Below are 15131 nucleotides of genomic sequence, written 5' to 3' on the forward strand. Positions count from 1 at the left end.
GAGAGAGAGAGAGAGATACAGCAAGAGAGAGAGACAGAGAGATACAGCGAGAGAGAGACACAGCGAGAGAGAGAGCGAGAGAGACAGCGAGAGAGAGAGATCGATACAGCGAGAGAGAGAGAGCGAGAGATACAGCGAGAGAGCGAGAGATACAGAGACAGCGAAAGAGACAGCGAGAGAGACAGCGAGAGAGAGAGATCGATACAGCGAGAGAGAAGAGATACAGCGAGAGAGAGATACAGCGGGAGAGAGAGATACAGCGAGAGAGAGAGAGAGATACAGCGAGAGAGAGACAGAGATACAGAGAGACAGAGACACAGAGAGAGATACAGCGAGAGACAAAGCGAGAGAGAGAGAGAGACACAGCGAGAGAGAGAGAGACACACAGCGAGAGAGAGAGAGAGAGAGAGATACAGCGAGAGAGAGAGATACAGCGAGAGAGAGAGAGATACAGCGAGAGAGAGAGAGAGAGATACAGCGAGAGAGAGAGATCGATACAGCGAGAGAGAGAGAGCGAGAGATACAGCGAGAGAGCGAGAGATACAGAGACAGCGAAAGAGACAGCGAGAGAGACAGCGAGAGAGAGAGATCGATACAGCGAGAGAGAGAGAGATACAGCGAGAGAGAGATACAGCGGGAGAGAGAGATACAGCGAGAGAGAGAGAGAGATACAGCGAGAGAGAGACAGAGATACAGAGAGACAGAGACACAGAGAGAGATACAGCGAGAGACAAAGCGAGAGAGAGAGAGAGACACAGCGAGAGAGAGAGAGACACACAGCGAGAGAGAGAGAGAGAGAAACAGCGAGAGAGAGAGAGATACAGTGAGAGAGAGAGAGATACAACGAGAGAGCGAGAGATACAGAGACAGCGAAAGAGACAGCGAGAGAGACAGCGAGAGAGAGAGATCGATACAGCGAGAGAGAGAGACAGATACAGCGAGAGAGAGAGAGACAGCGAGAGAGAGAGATACAGCGAGAGAGAGAGAGAGATACAGCGAGAGAGAGACAGAGATACAGAGAGACAGAGACACAGAGAGAGATACAGCGAGAGACAAAGCGAGAGAGAGAGAGAGACACAGCGAGAGAGAGAGAGACACACAGCGAGAGAGAGAGAGAGAGAGATACAGCGAGAGAGAGAGAGAGAGAGAGATACAGCGAGAGAGAGAGAGAGAGATACAGCGAGAGAGAGAGATACAGCGAGAGAGAGAGAAATACAGCGAGAGAGAGAGAAATACAGCGAGAGAGAGACACAGCGAGAGAGAGAGAAATACAGCGAGAGAGAGAGATACAGCGATAGGAGAGAGAGAGAGATACAGCGAGAGAGAGAGAGATACAGCGAGAGAGATACAGCGAGAGAGAGAGAGACACAGCGAGAGAGAGATACAGCGAGAGAGACAGCGAGAGATACAGCGAGAGAGATACAGCGAGAGAGAGAGAGATACAGCGAGAGAGAGAGAGATACAGCGAGAGAGAGAGAGATACAGCGAGAGAGAGAGAGAGATACAGCGAGAGAGAGAGAGATACAGCGAGAGAGAGAGAGCGAGAGAGAGATACAACGAGAGAGAGACAGCGAGAGAGAGAGACAGCGAGAGAGAGAGACAGCGAGAGAGAGAGACACCGAGAGATATAGCGAGAGAGATACAGCGAAAGACAGATACAGTGAGCAAGCGAGCGAGAGAGAGAGATACAGTGAGAGAGAGAGACAGAGAGAGAGAGAGATACAGAGAGAGAGAGAGACAGATACAGCGAGAGAGAGAGAGAGACAGATACAGCGAGAGAGAGAGATACAGCGAGAGATACAGCGATAGACAAAGCGAGAGAGAGACACAGCGAGAGAGAGAGAGACACAGCGAGAGAGAGAGAGAGAGAGATACAGCGAGAGAGAGAGAGAGAGAGAGATACAGCGAGAGAGAGAGATACAGCGAGAGAGAGATACAGCGAGAGAGACACAGCGAGAGAGAGAGAAATACAGCGAGAGAGAGACACAGCGATAGAGAGAGAGAGATACAGAGACAGCGAGAGAGAGAGATACAGCGAGAGAGAGAGAGATACAGCGAGAGAGAGAGAGAGAGATACAGCAAGAGAGAGAGACAGAGAGATACAGCGAGAGAGAGACACAGCGAGAGAGAGAGCGAGAGAGACAGCGAGAGAGAGAGAGATCGATACAGCGAGAGAGAGAGAGCGAGAGATACAGCGAGAGAGCGAGAGATACAGAGACAGCGAAAGAGACAGCGAGAGAGACAGCGAGAGAGAGAGATCGATACAGCGAGAGAGAGAGAGAGAGAGATACAGCGAGAGAGAGATACAGCGGGAGAGAGAGTGAGATCGATACAGCGAGAGAGTGATCGAGACAGCGAGAGAGAGAGATAGATACAGCGAGAGAGAGAGAGAGAGATAGATACAGCGAGAGAGAGAGAGAGATAGATACAGCGAGAGAGAGAACTAGAGAGACACTTGCTTTTTGGGAGCACCAATCATTGTGTGTGATGTCAACCTACCGCAGAGAAGCCCCTCCTCCCTAATCAGCATGCGTGACATGGCAAAGGACTCCTCGTCATTGGACTTATACCACGTGTCAATCACCTGAAAAAGAGAAGGAGAGAAACATTTATATGCATTCTACCATAGCACACATATACAACATTATGTTAGAAGTCATTTTCCTTCCACATGCAATTACAACACACTTGTGAGTGTGTTGTCTGTATTACAGTATGCAGAGTAGAAAACACAGCACCGTATCACAGCTCAAGTCAGGAGATCACTGCCACACACTCACAGATCTGTCGAGCACGGTGGGGATGAAGTCATATCCGATGCCCTCCACCTCGTATTGGGTCTTGTCTGTCATGTTCAGCTCCTCTGGCTCAGCCAGGATAGAACCCTCAGGGTCCACGCCCACGATCTACACGACACAGAACAACACTGTTAACTAACCATTACATCAATAAGCCAAAATAATATGGTAATAAATACATCACACACAAAGGCAAGTTAGGATCTGTATTAATCTTTCCTGTATGATCTTTATCATTGAGACAATGTATGGCTTTATTTATCAACAGCAGATGCAATATTACTTCATGATCCTACTTTATGACTCGGCTCAACAGGCTGTATAACTGTGGGCCTTGGGTTAAACTGTTGTTTCATACTTTCAGCTAAATTAGACTGAATGGAATTCAATTGACAAAGTACACAGGGCAGGGCGATAACATGCTAGTCCAATAGATTGTCTGCTTATAGATCTGGGACATTGTGTTAAGTGACTCAGTGCCTACCTTTATGTTGGGGCATCTCTCCTTCAGCTTGCGGGCGATGCCAGTGATGGTGCCACCTGTGCCAGCTCCTGCCACCAACATGTCCACCTTACCTGCAAGGGCAGTGGCGCAGATAGATGTCTATTAGAAGAGTAGTAGGAAATAGGTATTCTTCACTCAATTTCTCCATCTCATTCACACACACACACACGTACCATCACACTGCTCCAGGATCTCCTCAGCAGTACTGTCGTAGTGGGCTAGGGGGTTGCTAGCGTTACGGTACTGGTCAAGGATGTGCGAGTTGGGGATCTCGTTCTTCAGACGCCAGGCTACGCCCACGTGGGACTCTGGCGAATCAAAACGGGCGGCGGTGGGGGTACGCACGATCTCCGCCCCCAAGGCTCTCAGCACGTCCACCTGGGAACGCAAGATCAGATTACAATTAGTTACATTCCAACACCTACGCATGGATGCACTGATACACAAACACACCAGCTTCACCTTCTCCATGCTCATCTTCTCAGGCATGACGATGATGCAGCGATAGCCTTTGACTGCAGAGGCCAGGGCCAGACCAATACCTGCAGAGCGAGAGACGTCAATACAGCTGTGAATACCAGGTCATGTCAGCAGTACAAACCATACTGCAGAACACAGGGCTACAGTGTCAAGATCCTAATGTCAAAGGTAAGCTGGGAGGTCTCAGTGACTACTTGACCTTACCAGGCAAAACTAATTTTAAACACACACACACAAATCCTTTGACTGGGGTGTGTAATCTATCTACTGTGAGTCATATAGCCAGTGCCACAGAGAGGGCCTTGTGTGTGCTGATACATGTGGTGGTAGAATGTGTTGATAAGTTAGGCAGGAGTGTTTTGAGGCATGTAGAGTTTGATTTAAATCATGGTCGCCCTCTCGCTCGCTCTCACAATTCCTTTTGTATCATTGTCCAACAAAAAGGCTGTGTTTATAGCACTCAGGGAATCCTAGAGAAAAACATGCCACACACACGTACCTGTGTTGCCAGAGGTGGGCTCGATGATGGTGTCTCCAGGTTTGAGGATGCCAGCTCTCTCTGCATCCTCCACCATTCTCAGACTGATACGGTCCTTCACACTGCCCCCTGCATTGAAGAACTCACACTTGGCCACTACACACACACAGAAAAAAGAGAGAGGGTGTAAGGAAATGTTGAATTATCAATATGTACTGCACCTGCTTATATTATGTTATTGTGTACTTTAGCTATACCACAGAAAAAACCCTGTGTACAAGTTAACTGTAAAGCCCCTTAGCAGCACCAGGTAGTACAGTAGAAGATGCCCCAAACAGGGAAGATCATGGGAAGAGACTGAGCTGGCATGAGCCGATTTGGAAAAATTCAGGTGGGGAGTTCATCCAAAAGGTCCAGCGTTTCTCACTCATTCACACACACAACCTCTCTCTCTCACACGTACAATAGCCGATTGGCACAGATTCCAAATGGCCCCAAATCCACTGTGGACTAGACAGCCAAAGAGTAAATCTGAATCACATGAAAATCCATGCAAGTACCATGGAAACATAACTTTTTGTCCCACTCACCCATGGGAATCAACCAGAGATTGACCTTAAACAATTAGGCCCATAAAAATAAAAATAAACACACTGGCGAGAGGGGAGATATTTAGACTGAGGACCGTGACATGGTTCACATGCAGTGAACTCAAATAACACACGTGGAGGGTTGTCCAAAACGGAACTATTATTAACATTACTGTACTTCATCGGTCAACTGTACCAACCAATCAGAGAAATGTACTGCCTGTTCAGGCTCAGACAAAAGGTCTGTCTGAGTCGCTAGCGCCGGGCAGAATAACCAGTCATGGTCTTTAAAATCACCTTCAATTCCAGAACTGATGCTATAGGTGATGACAAGAACATTTCCCCCAGAATCCACATCCTGACTTCCCAAAACGTCCCAAAGTTTGTGACTGACAATTCAGCCTAGTGACACCTGATACAAGACCTTGTCCCTCTCCGGCCCCCATCAGAAGGTTACCTATTCCCTCAGAACAGAGGGACTTTCAGGTGGCCAAACCCACTCCACCCAGTGTGTGTGAGTGTTACCTGAGACAAGACCCTTACAGTCATACAGTGGAGCCTAGCAGACTGTAATGAGGGGAAAGGAGGCTATGTGATACCTTAATGTTGACTTTAAAATAATAACAGTATAACAAATGGCCATTCATAGCAAAAGGGGCCTGTAGGAAACCAGTTCTAGTGACTAACTGTACTACAGGAGGAGAAAGAGACTAGCTGTACTATAAGAGTAGTCAAATATAGAGACTAACTGTACTATAAGAGTAGTCTAATATAGAGACTAACTGTACAAGAGGAGTCTAATATAGAGACTAACTGTACTATAAGAGTAGTCTAATATAGAGACTAACTGTACTATAAGAGTAGTCTAATATAGAGACTAACTGTACTATAAGAGTAGTCTAATATAGAGACTAACTGTACTACAGGAGTAGTCTAATATAGAGACTAACTGTACTACAGGAGTAGTCTAATATAGAGACTAACTGTACTACAGAAGGACACTAATATAGATACTAACTGTACTACATGAGGAGTCTAATAGAGACTAACTGTACTACAGGAGGAGTCTAATATAGAGACTAACTGTACTATAAGAGTAGTCTAATATAGAGACTAACTGTACTAGAGTAGTATAATATAGAGACTAACTGTACTACAGGAGGAGTCTAATAGAGAGACTAACTGTACTACAGGAGGACACTAATATAGATACTAACTGTATTACAGGACGAGTCTAATATAGAGACTAACTGTACTATAAGAGTAGTCTAATATAGATACTAACTGTACTATAAGAGTAGTCTAATATAGAGACTAACTGTACTACAGGAGGAGACTAATATAGATACTAACTGTACTATAAGAGTAGTCTAATATAGAGACTAACTGTACTACAGGAGGAGTCTAATATAGAGACTAACTGTACTATAAGAGTAGTCTAATATAGAGACTAACTGTACTATAAGAGTAGTCTAATATAGAGACTAACTGTACTACAGAAGGACACTAATATAGATACTAACTGTACTACATGAGGAGTCTAATAGAGACTAACTGTACTACAGGAGGAGTCTAACATAGAGACTAACTGTACTATAAGAGTAGTCAAATATAGAGACTAACTGTACTACAGGAGTCTAATATAGAGACTAACTGTACTACAGGAATAGTCTAATATAGAGACTAACTGTACTACAGGAGTAGTCTAATATAGAGACTAACTGTACTACAGGAGGAGTCTAATATAGAGACTAACTGTACTACAAGAGTCTAATATAGAGACTAACTGTACTACAGGAGTAGTCTAATATAGAGACTAACTGTACTACAGGAGTAGTCTAATATAGAGACTAACTGTACTACAGGAGTCTAATATAGAGACTAACTGTACTACAGGAGTAGTCTAATATAGAGACTAACTGTACTACAGGAGGAGTCTAATATAGAGAATAACTGTACTCCAGGACGAGTCTAATATAGAGACTAACTGTACTACAGAAGGACACTAATATAGATAATAACTGTATAACAGGACGAGTCTAATATAGAGACTAACTGTACTATAAGAGTAGTCGAATATAGAGACTAACTGTACTACAGGAGGAGTCTAATATAGAGACTAACTGTACTACAAGAGTAGTCGAATATAGAGACTAACTGTACTATAAGAGTAGTCGAATATAGTGACTAACTGTACTACAGGAGGAGTCTAATATAGAGACTAACTGTACTACAGGAGGAGTCTAATATAGAGACTAACTGTACTATAAGAGTAGTCTAATATAGAGAATAACTGTACTACAGGACGAGTCTAATATAGAGACTAACTGTACTATAAGAGTAGTCTAATATAGAGACTAACTGTACTACAGGAGGAGTCTAATAGAGAGACTAACTGTACTACAGGAGGACACTAATATAGATACTAACTGTATTACAGGACGAGTCTAATATAGAGACTAACTGTACTATAAGAGTAGTCTAATATAGATACTAACTGTACTATAAGAGTAGTCTAATATAGAGACTAACTGTACTACAGGAGGAGTCTAATATAGATACTAACTGTACTATAAGAGTAGTCTAATATAGAGACTAACTGTACTATAAGAGTAGTCTAATATAGAGACTAACTGTACTATAATAGTAGTCTAATTTAGAGACTAACTGTACTACAGGAGGAGTCTAATATAGATCCTAACTGTACTATAAGAGTAGTCTAATATAGTGACTAACAGTACTATGAGAGTAGTCTAATATAGTGACTAACTGTACTACAGGAGGAGTCTAATATAGAGACTAACTGTACTACAGGAGGACACTAATATAGATACTAACTGTATTACAGGAGGATTCTAATATAGAGACTAACTGTACTACAGGAGGAATCTAATATAGAGACTAACTGTACTACAGGAGGAGTGTAATATAGAGACTAACTGTACTACAGGAGGAGTCTAATATAGATACTAACTGTACTATAAGAGTAGTCTAATATAGAGACTAACTGTACTACAGGAGGACACTAATATAGATACTAACTGTATTACAGGAGGATTCTAATATAGAGACTAACTGTACTATAAGAGTAGTCTAATATAGAGACTAACTGTACTATAATAGTAGTCTAATATAGATACTAACTGTACTATAAGAGTAGTCTAATATAGAGACTAACTGTACTACAGGACGAGTCTAATATAGAGACTAACTGTACTATAAGAGTAGTCTAATATAGAGACTAACTGTACTACAGGAGGAATCTAATATAGAGACTAACTGTACTATAAGAGTAGTCTAATATAGAGACTAACTGTACTACAGGACGAGTCTAATATAGAGACTAACTGTACTATAAGAGTAGTCTAATATAGAGACTAACTGTACTACAGGAGGAATCTAATATAGAGACTAACTGTACTATAAGAGTAGTCTAATATAGAGACTAACTGTACTACAGGAGGAGTCTAATATAGAGACTAACTGTACTACAGGAGGAGTCTAATATAGATACTAACTGTACTATAAGAGTAGTCTAATATAGAGACTAACTGTACTACAGGAGGACACTAATATAGATACTAACTGTATTACAGGAGGATTCTAATATAGAGACTAACTGTACTATAAGAGTAGTCTAATATAGAGACTAACTGTACTATAATAGTAGTCTAATATAGATACTAACTGTACTATAAGAGTAGTCGAATATAGAGACTAACTGTACTATAAGAGTAGTCTAATATAGATACTAACTGTACTATAAGAGTAGTCTAATATAGAGACTAACTGTACTACAGGAGGACACTAATATAGATACTAACTGTATTACAGGAGGATTCTAATATAGAGACTAACTGTACTATAATAGTAGTCTAATATAGATACTAACTGTACTATAAGAGTAGTCTAATATAGAGACTAACTGTACTACAGGAGGAGTCTAATATAGATACTAACTGTACTACAGGAGGAGTCTAATATAGAGACTAACTGTACTATAAGAGTAGTCTAATATAGAGACTAACTGTACTACAGGAGGAGTCTAATATAGATACTAACTGTACTACAGGAGGAGTCTAATATAGATACTAACTGTACTATAAGAGTAGTCTAATATAGAGACTAACTGTACTATAAGAGTAGTCTAATATAGAGACTAACTGTACTATAAGAGTAGTCTAATATAGATACTAACTGTACTATAAGAGTAGTCTAATATAGAGACTAACTGTACTATAAGAGTAGTCTAATATAGAGACTAACTGTACTATAAGAGTAGTCTAATATAGATACTAACTGTACTATAAGAGTAGTCTAATATAGAGACTAACTGTACTACAGGAGGAGTCTAATATAGATACTAACTGTACTACAGGAGGAGTCTAATATAGAGACTAACTGTACTACAGGAGGAATCTAATATAGAGACTAACTGTACTATAAGAGTAGTCTAATATAGATACTAACTGTACTATAAGAGTAGTCTAATATAGAGACTAACTGTACTACAGGAGGAGTCTAATATAGATACTAACTGTACTACAGGAGGAGTCTAATATAGAGACTAACTGTACTACAGGAGGAGTCTAATATAGATACTAACTGTACTACAGGAGGAGTCTAATATAGAGACTAACTGTACTACAGGAGTAGTCTAATATAGAGACTAACTGTACTACAGGAGGAATCTAATATAGAGACTAACTGTACTATAATAGTAGTCTAATATAGATACTAACTGTACTATAAGAGTAGTCTAATATAGAGACTAACTGTACTACAGGAGGAGTCTAATATAGATACTAACTGTACTACAGGAGGAGTCTAATATAGAGACTAACTGTACTACAGGAGGAATCTAATATAGAGACTAACTGTACTATAAGAGTAGTCTAATATAGATACTAACTGTACTATAAGAGTAGTCTAATATAGATACTAACTGTACTATAAGAGTAGTCTAATATAGAGACTAACTGTACTATAAGAGTAGTCTAATATAGAGACTAACTGTACTATAAGAGTAGTCTAATATAGAGACTAACTGTACTATAAGAGTAGTCTAATATAGAGACTAACTGTACTACAGGAGGAAACTAATTTCGAGACTAACTGTACTACAGGAGGAGTCTTAAGAAACTCTCCCTCACCCTTGCACTCTTTTATGGTCTATTTCATTCACCCTCACTTCCAGTTTAACCCTGTCTTCATGTCATCGCCGCATATTGGTTTCTTTCTCTTTCCTTCCCCCATCTCTCTACTCCTCCCTCTTAGTCATGTCCTCCACCACTGGATTTATGGATTTATGCTTTAAAAAAGAGAAATAGCTGTAGGGAAGACAGCTGATCCCCAGTTTTGGGGAGTAATGAACTACATGTAGTTCAACTAAGAATTAAACTACATTTTGCAGTAGCTTGGTGGTAGTTAAACTAAATTCAAATCTAGATAGCGTTTTCAGTAGTTAATTTTTTGTTGTTGTTGCCATATAGCAGCGTAGCCAACTACTGGAACTACACAAAATATGGGTGAAGTAGGCAAGAACTTTCTTTCCTTTTCAGCATCACACCTGCCTAATTCTCACTTGAAACATTGTTGTGTTTAACAGGATAAATTACATATTCTGTTAACATCTGACCACAGAGTGATCTGTTCTGTTTCTTAAAGGTAGTTTTAGTGTAGCTTAACTTCTTCCAGTGCGAAGTAATTGGTAGCTTTGTAAATTATATTTTTCAGTAGCTTCCCAAACGCTGCTGATCACACACAATGTGTAAATCAAACCCACCTCCCACCCAAAGACATGCGCACTCAGTTTTGTTTTTGAGGAAACAGAAAATGTGATTTAAAAGGACACAGCCATATAAAACTATGTAAATACAGTAACTTAACACAAACAAGGTAGTTCCAGAGAAAGGCAGCGTCTGTATTTGTTGTCTTTAGGCTCAGTGGGTGTCATATCATGACTGTGTGTGTGCATGTGTAAATACTCACAGAGTTCACACTTGAGGCCGAAGGCTTTGGGTATCTTGTTCATGCGGACCAGAGGTGTGTCTCCGATCCTCCTGAGGATGTTTGGTAGAATTCTGGGGGCTTCGGTCCTGAGAGGCAAGGATGGAATGGAGACTCATTTAACAAGAAAAATCTATATAAACCATGATCACTCACAAATTACAGAGCAAAAAAAAGCAAATCATAAACTATTTTATGCGTAAGTTCGCGCCAAAGTATCCGCTTGAAAGTTGTTACATACACTACCAGTCAAAAGTTTGGACACACTTACTTTTTCTTTAAGAAGCCCTCCTGTTCTCCACTCATTACCTGTATTAACTGCACCTGTTTGAACTCGTTACCTGTATAAAAGACACCTGTCCACACACTCAATCAAACAGAATCCAACCTCTCCACAATGGCCAAGACCAGAGAGCTGTGTAAGGACATCAGGGATAAAATTGTAGACCTGCACAAGGCTGGGATGGGCTACAGGACAATAGGCAAGCAGCTTGGTGAGAAGGCAACAACTCTTGGCGCAATTATTAGAAAATGGAAGAAGTTCAAGATGACGGTCAATCACCCTCGGTCTGGGGCTCCATGCAAGATCTCACCTCGTGGGGCATCAATGATCATGAGGAAGGTGAGGGATCAGCCCAGAACTACACGGCAGGACCTAGTCAATGACCTGAAGAGAGCTGGAACCACAGTCTCAAAGAAAACCATTAGTAACACACTACGCCGTCATGGATTAAAATCCTGCAGCGCAAGCAAGGTCCCCCTGCTCAAGCCAGCGCATGTCCAGGCCCGTCTGAAGTTTGCCAATGACCATCTGGATGATCCAGAGGAGGAATGGGAGAAGGTCATGTGGTCTGATGAGACAAAAATAGAGCTTTTTGGTCTAAACTCCACTCGCCGTGTTTGGAGGAAGAAGAAGGATGAGTACAACCCCAAGAACACCATCCCAACCGTGAAGTATGGAGGTGGAAACATCATTCTTTGGGGATGCTTTTCTGCAAAGGGGACAGGACGACTGCACCGTATTGAGGGGAGGATGGATGGGGCCATGTATCGCGAGATCTTGGCCAACAACCTCCTTCCCTCAGTAAGAGCATTGAAGATGGGTCGTGGCTGGGTCTTCCAGCATGACAATGACCCGAAACACACAGCCAGGGCAACTAAGGAGTGGCTCCGTAAGAAGCATCTCAAGGTCCTGTTGCCTAGCCAGTCTCCAGACCTGAACCAAATAGAAAATCTTTGGAGGGAGCTGAAAGTCCGTATTGCCCAGCGACAGCCCCGAAACCTGAAGGATCTGGAGAAGGTCTGTATGGAGGAGTGGGACAAAATCCCTACTGCAGTGTGTGCAAACCTGGTCAAGACCTACAGGAAACGTATGATCTCTGTAATTGCAAACAAAGGTTTCTGTACCAATTATTAAGTACTGCTTTTCTAATGTATCAAATACTTATGTCATGCAATAAAATGCAAATTAATTACTTAAAAATCATACAATGTGATTTTCTGGATTTTTGTACCTATGATAAAAATTACAGACCTCTACATGCTTTGTAAGTAGGAAAACCTGCAAAATCGGCAGTGTATCAAATACTTGTTCTCCCCACACACATATATATATATATACATACACACACACATATACACTGCTAAAAAAATAAAGGGAACACTTAAACAACAATGTAACTCCCAAGTCAATCACACTTCTGTGAAATCAAACTGTCCACTTAGGAAGCAACACTGATTGACAATAAATGTCACATGCTGTTGTGCAAATGGAATAGACAACAGGTGGAAATTATAGGCAATTAGCAAGACACCCCCAATAAAGAAATGGTTCTGCAGGTGGTGACCACAGACCACTTCTCAGTTCCTATACTTCCTGGCTGATGTTTTGGTCACTTTTGAATGCTGGCGGTGCTTTCACTCTAGTGGTAGCATGAGACGGAGTCTACAACCCACACAAGTGGCTCAGGTAGTGCAGCTCATCCAGGATGGCACATCAATGCGAGCTGTGGCAAGAAGGTTTGCTGTGTCTGTCAGCGTAGTGTCCAGAGCATGGAGGCGCTACCAGGAGACAGGCCAGTACATCAGGAGACGTGGAGGAGGCCGTAGGAGGGCAACAACCCAGCAGCAGGACCGCTACCTCCGCCTTTGTGCAAGGAGGAGCAGGAGGAGCACTGCCAGAGCCCTGCAAAATGACCTCCAGTAGGCCACAAAAGTGCATGTGTCTGCTCAAACGGTCAGAAACAGACTCCATGAGGGTGGTATGAGGGCCCGACGTCCACAGGTGGGGGTTGTGCTTACAGCCCAAAACCGTGCAGGACGTTTGGCATTTGCCAGAGAACACCAAGATTGGCAAATTCGCCACTGGCGCCCTGTGCTCTTCACAGATGAAAGCAGGTTCACACTGAGCACATGTGACAGACGTGACAGAGTCTGGAGACGCCGTGGAGAGCGTTCTGCTGCCTGCAACATCCTCCAGCATGACCGGTTTGGCGGTGGGTCAGTCATGGTGTGGGGTGGCATTTCTTTGGGGGGCCGCACAGCCCTCCATGTGCTCGCCAGAGGTAGCCTGACTGCCATTAGGTACCGAGATGAGATCCTCAGACCCCTTGTGAGACCATATGCTGGTGCGGTTGGCCCTGGGTTCCTCCTAATGCAAGACAATGCTAGACCTCATGTGGCTGGAGTGTGTCAGCAGTTCCTGCAAGAGGAAGGCATTGATGCTATGGACCGCCCGTTCCCCAGACCTGAATCCAGTTGAGCACATCTGGGACATCATGTCTCGCTCCATCCACCAACGCCACGTTGCACTACAGACTGTCCAGGAGTTGGCGGATGCTTTAGTCCAGGTCTGGGAGGAGATCCCTCAGGAAACCATCCGCCACCTCATCAGGAGCATGCCCAGGCGTTGTAGGGAGGTCATACAGGCACGTGGAGGCTACACACACTACTGAGCCTCATTTTGACTTGTTTTAAGGACATTACATCAAAGTTGGATCAGCCTGTAGTGTGGGTTTCCACTTTAATTTTGAGGGTGACTCCAAATCCAGATCTCCATGGTTTGATAAATTTGATTTCCATTGATAATTTTTGTTTGATTTTGTTGTCAGCACATTCAACTATGTAAAGAAAAAAGTATTTAATAAGATTATTTAATTCATTCAGATCTAGGATGTGTTGTTTAAGTGTTCCCTTTATTTTTTTGAGCAGTGTATATACATACATATATACATACACACACAGTATCTCACAAAAGTGAGTACACCCCTCACATTTTTGTAAATATTTGAGTATATCTTTTCATGTGACAACACTGAAGAAATTACACTTTGCTACAATGTAAAGTAGTGAGTGTACATCTTGTATAACAGTGTACATTTGCTGTCCCCTCAAAATAACTCAACACACAGCCATTAATGTCTAAACCACTGGCAACAAAAGTGAGTACACCCCTAAGTGAAACTGTCCAAATTGGGCCCAATTAGCCATTTTCCCTCCCCGGTGTCATGTGACTCGTTAGTGTTACAAGATCTCAGGTGTGAATGGGGAGCAGGTGTGTTAAATTTGGTGTCATCACTCTCACACTCCCTCATACTGGTCACTGGAAGTTCAACATGGCACCTCATGGCAAAGAACTCTGAGGATCTGAAAGAAAGAATTGTTGCTCTACATAAAGATGGCCTGGGCTATAAGAAGATTGCCAAGACCCTGAAACTGAGCTGCAGCACGGTGGCCAAGACCATACAGCGGTTTAACAGGACAGGTTCCACTCAGAACAGGCCTCGCCATGGTCGACCAAAGAAGTTGAGTGCACGTGCTCAGCGTCATATCCAGAGGTTGTCTTTGGGAAATAGACGTATGAGTGCTGCCAGCATTACTGCAGAGGTTGAAGGGGTGGGGGGTCAGCCTGTCAGTGCTCAGACCATACACCGCATCAAATTGGTCTGCATGGCTGTCGTCCCAGAAGGAAGCCTCTTCTAAAGATGATGCACAAGAAAGCCCGCAAACAGTTTGCTGAAGACAAGCAGACTAAGGACATGGATTACTGGAACCATGTCCTGTGGTCTGATGAGACCAAGATAAACTTATTTGGTTCAGATGGTGTCAAGCGTGTGTGGCGGCAACCAGGTGAGGACTACAAAGACAAGTGTGTCTTGCCAACAGTCAAGCATGGTGGTGGGAGTGTCATGGTCTGGGGCTGCATGAGCGCTACCGGCACTGGGGAGCTACAGTTCATTGAGGGAACCATGAATGCCAACATGTACTGTGAC

The 15131-nt window shown here is 42.8% G+C and overlaps 1 protein-coding gene across 1 annotated transcript in view; it reads right to left on the reverse strand.

The window, feature by feature from the left end:
* LOC121536508 (cystathionine beta-synthase) overlaps positions 1–15131 on the reverse strand; it is a 46483-nt gene that overhangs the window by 15014 nt on the left and 16338 nt on the right. Inside the window, exons 3-9 of the mRNA XM_041843838.2 lie at positions 10843–10949; positions 4283–4417; positions 3766–3845; positions 3477–3681; positions 3283–3374; positions 2781–2906; positions 2500–2584 (exon numbers count right to left, since the gene is read on the reverse strand). Of these exons, the coding sequence (XP_041699772.1) occupies positions 2500–2584; positions 2781–2906; positions 3283–3374; positions 3477–3681; positions 3766–3845; positions 4283–4417; positions 10843–10949 (830 nt within the window). The remainder of the gene's footprint in view (positions 1–2499; positions 2585–2780; positions 2907–3282; positions 3375–3476; positions 3682–3765; positions 3846–4282; positions 4418–10842; positions 10950–15131) is intronic.

This window comes from Coregonus clupeaformis, chromosome 23 (genome assembly GCF_020615455.1).
Source record: "Coregonus clupeaformis isolate EN_2021a chromosome 23, ASM2061545v1, whole genome shotgun sequence".
Taxonomy (NCBI): domain Eukaryota; kingdom Metazoa; phylum Chordata; class Actinopteri; order Salmoniformes; family Salmonidae; genus Coregonus; species Coregonus clupeaformis.